At 53.3% G+C, this 3,998-nt stretch overlaps 1 protein-coding gene across 1 annotated transcript in view; it reads right to left on the bottom strand.

Moving 5' to 3' along the window:
* The window catches only part of FKBP3 (FKBP prolyl isomerase 3), a gene marked incomplete at its 5' end in the record, with an annotated part of 4,314 nt that extends 318 nt beyond the window's left edge, over nucleotides 1-3,996 (bottom strand). The window contains 4 exons of the mRNA XM_009644911.2: nucleotides 693-790; nucleotides 2,336-2,403; nucleotides 3,391-3,526; nucleotides 3,910-3,996. Of these exons, the coding sequence (XP_009643206.1) occupies nucleotides 693-790; nucleotides 2,336-2,403; nucleotides 3,391-3,526; nucleotides 3,910-3,996 (389 nt within the window). The remainder of the gene's footprint in view (nucleotides 1-692; nucleotides 791-2,335; nucleotides 2,404-3,390; nucleotides 3,527-3,909) is intronic.
* Between the last annotated feature and the right edge of the window lie 2 nt (nucleotides 3,997-3,998).

Below are 3,998 nucleotides of genomic sequence, written 5' to 3'. Positions count from 1 at the left end.
CCCTCCCTGCGCGGCAGCCATGCCTTCAGGAAGGGACACGTCTCGCCATCCCCCTTCCTCCGAAGGCGAGGGGCTGGGTCCTGCCTGAGCCGCCTAAGCGCTGCCTCCTCTTCTGGGACAAGGCCACCGGTCTTCCTCTGGGAGGAGCAGAGGCTGTCCTGCTTGGCCAGAGAGGGAAGAATTCCTGGACAGTCCTTTGAAATTCTCATGGCATAGGGTTCGAGCAAGAGAGCGCAATCGCTTCCCTTCCTCTGGAAGCGCTGGGAAATAACAGAAACGTGACTGCGTAAGTGCAGGAGCACTCGCTCAGTCCCGTGCTCCAGCCGCGTCCCAGATCCGGACCTGGCCAGGACGCGAGTGCTGTCCCGACGCCTGCGGCGGGCGACTCCTCTGCGGGGGCTGGCAGCCCCCGGCGCTGTGGGAATGAGCACGTGGAAGCAGCTGGAGTAAAAAAGCGGGCAGAAGGCAGCAGCAAGCTCTCCTCTGCGGTACTCCCTCGGGGAGTTTTTTCTTCAAAGCCCAGGGGCAGGTGCATCCAGCTATTAAGCTGACTGAGTTCTTCTGTTTGTTAACATTCTAAGCCTGCAAAGCAAGCAACAAACGAGTGCCCCCCCCCATCCCTGGCCACGAAGCGCTTCATTCCAGCAGGCACCTCCAAGCTACTTAATGAGCAACCGCCTGGGGAAGGATACTTGGCATCGGGCTGCCCTTTCTTGCCATACGCCCACTCGGGTTCGATTTCCAGTTGAGCCTTCTCTCCTTTACTCATTGTTAAGAGAGCTTCATCCCACTGAAGAAAAAAAAAAAAAAAAAAAAGTCAACAAACCAAAAATACAACCCCAAACCAAACAACAGAACACAGCAGCCTCACAGAGCTTCGGCAGCCCGCTCCACACCTCCGCATCGTTCCCTCCAGCACGCTCACCCACCCCGGCGCGTGCGCTGTGCCGTGGGGTCTCGTTCTTTTTATTCTTGGAAACGCTCCCCTTGGCTGGTGTTCCCTGCTCCCGCGTTAGCCCGTGCTACACTTCAGCAGTTCAGATTTGTGCTGTTATGTTGTGAGGCCATTAGCGACCCCGGGAAGTCGCGGGTTTCGATGCCAGTATCCAGTTCCAGCAGCGTTTCACAGCGGAGCACCCCGCGGGGCTTGCCTCTCTCTGCCTCGTGGCTCCCCACCTTTCTGCACTACCAAGGGATTAGCATTTGTTTAAGGCTGATGCTCAAAGACCAGTTGTATTTCAGTGCTTGTCCCTCGTCTGGACCCGCTGGCGCTGCCCAAAGCCGACCTTCAGCCTAGCACCGTGCTGATGTTCCACAGCGAAGGCTGCAGCTCGCGCCCGGGAACTGCTCGGGGAAGGGAACGGGCACCCGCGCCACCACAGGCGCACTACGCCAAGAGATGGAAGAGAAACTCAGGTGACTGCTGCTTCTGCAGCACTGGCCACAAGCCCAGGGACATCCTCCTTTTCCCAGTTCCAATCCCGTCACCTACAAAGGCCTTTTTGCTGCGTAGCAGCAGCACGGAAGATTATGCAGGGTTGGGTTGGGTTTGGTTTTTAAAGTCGGGTAAGCGCGAGATCCTTCTTGCGTTCTTATCTTGTGCAGGCAGCCACCAGTTTCACCGCTGGCTCGGCAGCAGCGAGACAGTTAAGCACCTCGAACCACCCCACGATTTGCTCTGCCCGTAAGCTGGTATCTCCCAGCCACACCAAGGTCACGCCGCTGCCTGTGCCTGCAAGATGCAAGCAAGATGAACGCGCAATTCTTCTGCCAAGTGCTTTTGGTCCACCCGGATACCCCCTCCCCCCCGAGCTTCCACCCGCACCACTGCAGCGCTCGGGGCTGGGCAGAGCAGAGGAGCTGCAGCATCAAAGCTGCAACTCGTTCCAGCATGTGACAGCAACTACAACTTGGGAGTTTCAGCATCCAGTTCAGAGTCAAGGGATGAAGCGAACCGCGCGTGAAGAGGCACCGGGGCAAAGACCCAAGAGATGCCGAGGGAAAGCAAACTACTGAGAGGCTAAAGCAGACGGCGACCGGTGGAGCCGCGGAACCAGGTAACCGCCTCTCTGTGCAGAGCCCCAGACACGTGCTTGTCCTGAAGAACACGTTACACTGTTCTCCCCACGCTGCTTGACGAGAGCAATGACACTGCAGATGGATGCACGCGCCCGTAAGGAGTACATATTGCCTCCTGTGGACACAAACGCTTTCACCTTACCTTTTTTACCTCGACAAGAAACAAGAACAGCAGCTCAACATTTGCACCCTGGTCATCAATCCTGCAGAATGAAAACTTTTTGCATTCTGAGGGAGTTGTTAATGGTTTACTTACACCTCTGATTACTTTTCCTACGCCAACTTTGAAACTTAGAGGTTTGGCTGCTTTCTTCTTCTTTGAACCTGAAAGACAGTTTTATGTTCACTTGCTTTAACATCACACCAGCACATACCATACTTCCGTCTAAAAATCACTATTATGATCATGCTTTATGTAAATATCTGTTCTTACAATATTATTTTTAGCCCACTGTCAGATTTCTATGTGAAAATTTAGTGCCGTGCGCTAAAAGCATTAGTAAACGTTCAAGTTGCACCGAGAGGTAACGTTGATGGGCGTCTTTCGGATACCGACCCAGGGAGCCTCAGTTGATGGTACGAGTCATAAACACTTCAGTGAGGCCGAAGTAGTCAACAGGGGACGTACAACGTCCTACAACTACGACGAATCACGGACAGTATTCCAGCGGCAGCCCTGCTGTTCCTCTCAGCGTTGGACATCACTGCTGGAAAGGCCTGTCTGGTATTTCAGAATTCCATATACCGCAAATCCTCTGATCGAGAAACTGTCACAAAATACCGGTGTACTTCTCCACAGTGGATATGGTACACCAGGCTACTTGGAATCACTCTCGTTCCAGTGCCTCCACGTTTAAGGGTTTATTACAGAAGCACACCAAGATGAGTCTATTTAGAGATGCCAACTCCACTGCTGTGCTCGAGTTCCTTCGATAAGGGAATCTCCCCCAGCAGGAACTGCCCCTCCTCCGAAGTGGGATTCAGCACTGATTAAACCCCTGCAATTCACATGATCTAGGGCCTGGAGAATGGGGCCTGCCAAGATGCAGCAGTGTCACTTGACACCAGCCAGTCTTAAAATACCGCCCTGCATTCCCTCATGGAAAATCAGGCTCCAGGGAGCAGACGGCACAGGGACACCCCCCTGTCTGCTCAACAACACGATGGCAAAAGCGGTTTGTTTGTTAGGACCCCTGCCACACACACCTTCCAGAAGCAAACAAACACTTGCCCAAGGCTGCTTAATGATTCCAACTAATTTCCTCTACGTGCATCCGCAACAAAAGCCAAACACTAAATATGTGACCTTACTGGTTTGAACATTGGTATCGAAGACCGTTCCATCCTGTAGTTTTCCCGTATACCAGCAATGAACAGTGTCCCCTTTCTTCGGAAAGTTGGTTTTATCACCCTTCTTCAAAATTGATTTTGTATATTTTGGTGGCCCCTAAGTTTATAAGAACAGAGTTACGACTGCTGCGTTAACTAGTCTCAGAGCAACTACATTCAAGACCGAACAACCACATAATTCAAAGGCACCGACCGAACACATGCAGTGTTAGTGACTGGCACGTTATAGAGTGCTCATGCGTTACTGCAGTGCTGTAATATTTAGGGAAAACGTGGCAGCGTAGGCGCAGCTGTCAGCAAAGACAAGCTTTGGGGGAGATGCACAGAGCCCACCCCTAATTCAGGTTACAGAAGCTGCGTAAGGATAAGACGTGGCACAAACACCAGACCCCATGCTGTCACCAGGTTTTTGAAGACCTGGTTAATTTGACTGCCCCACGCCATCGCCCCAACAACACGAGGCGGGACTGCCGCACCGACCTCCTCCGCGGCCTCCTCGGGCTTTGCTGCTTTCCCCTTGGCCTCCTCCGCCTTAGCGGGCTTCGCCTTCTCCGCCGCCTTCTCCCCGC

Source organism: Egretta garzetta, unplaced genomic scaffold (genome assembly GCF_000687185.1).
Source record: "Egretta garzetta isolate BGI_Z169 unplaced genomic scaffold, ASM68718v1 scaffold28, whole genome shotgun sequence".
NCBI lineage: Eukaryota > Metazoa > Chordata > Aves > Pelecaniformes > Ardeidae > Egretta > Egretta garzetta.
Note: the sequence above shows the minus strand (reverse complement) of the source record. Positions and strands in the feature narration are given on the sequence as shown.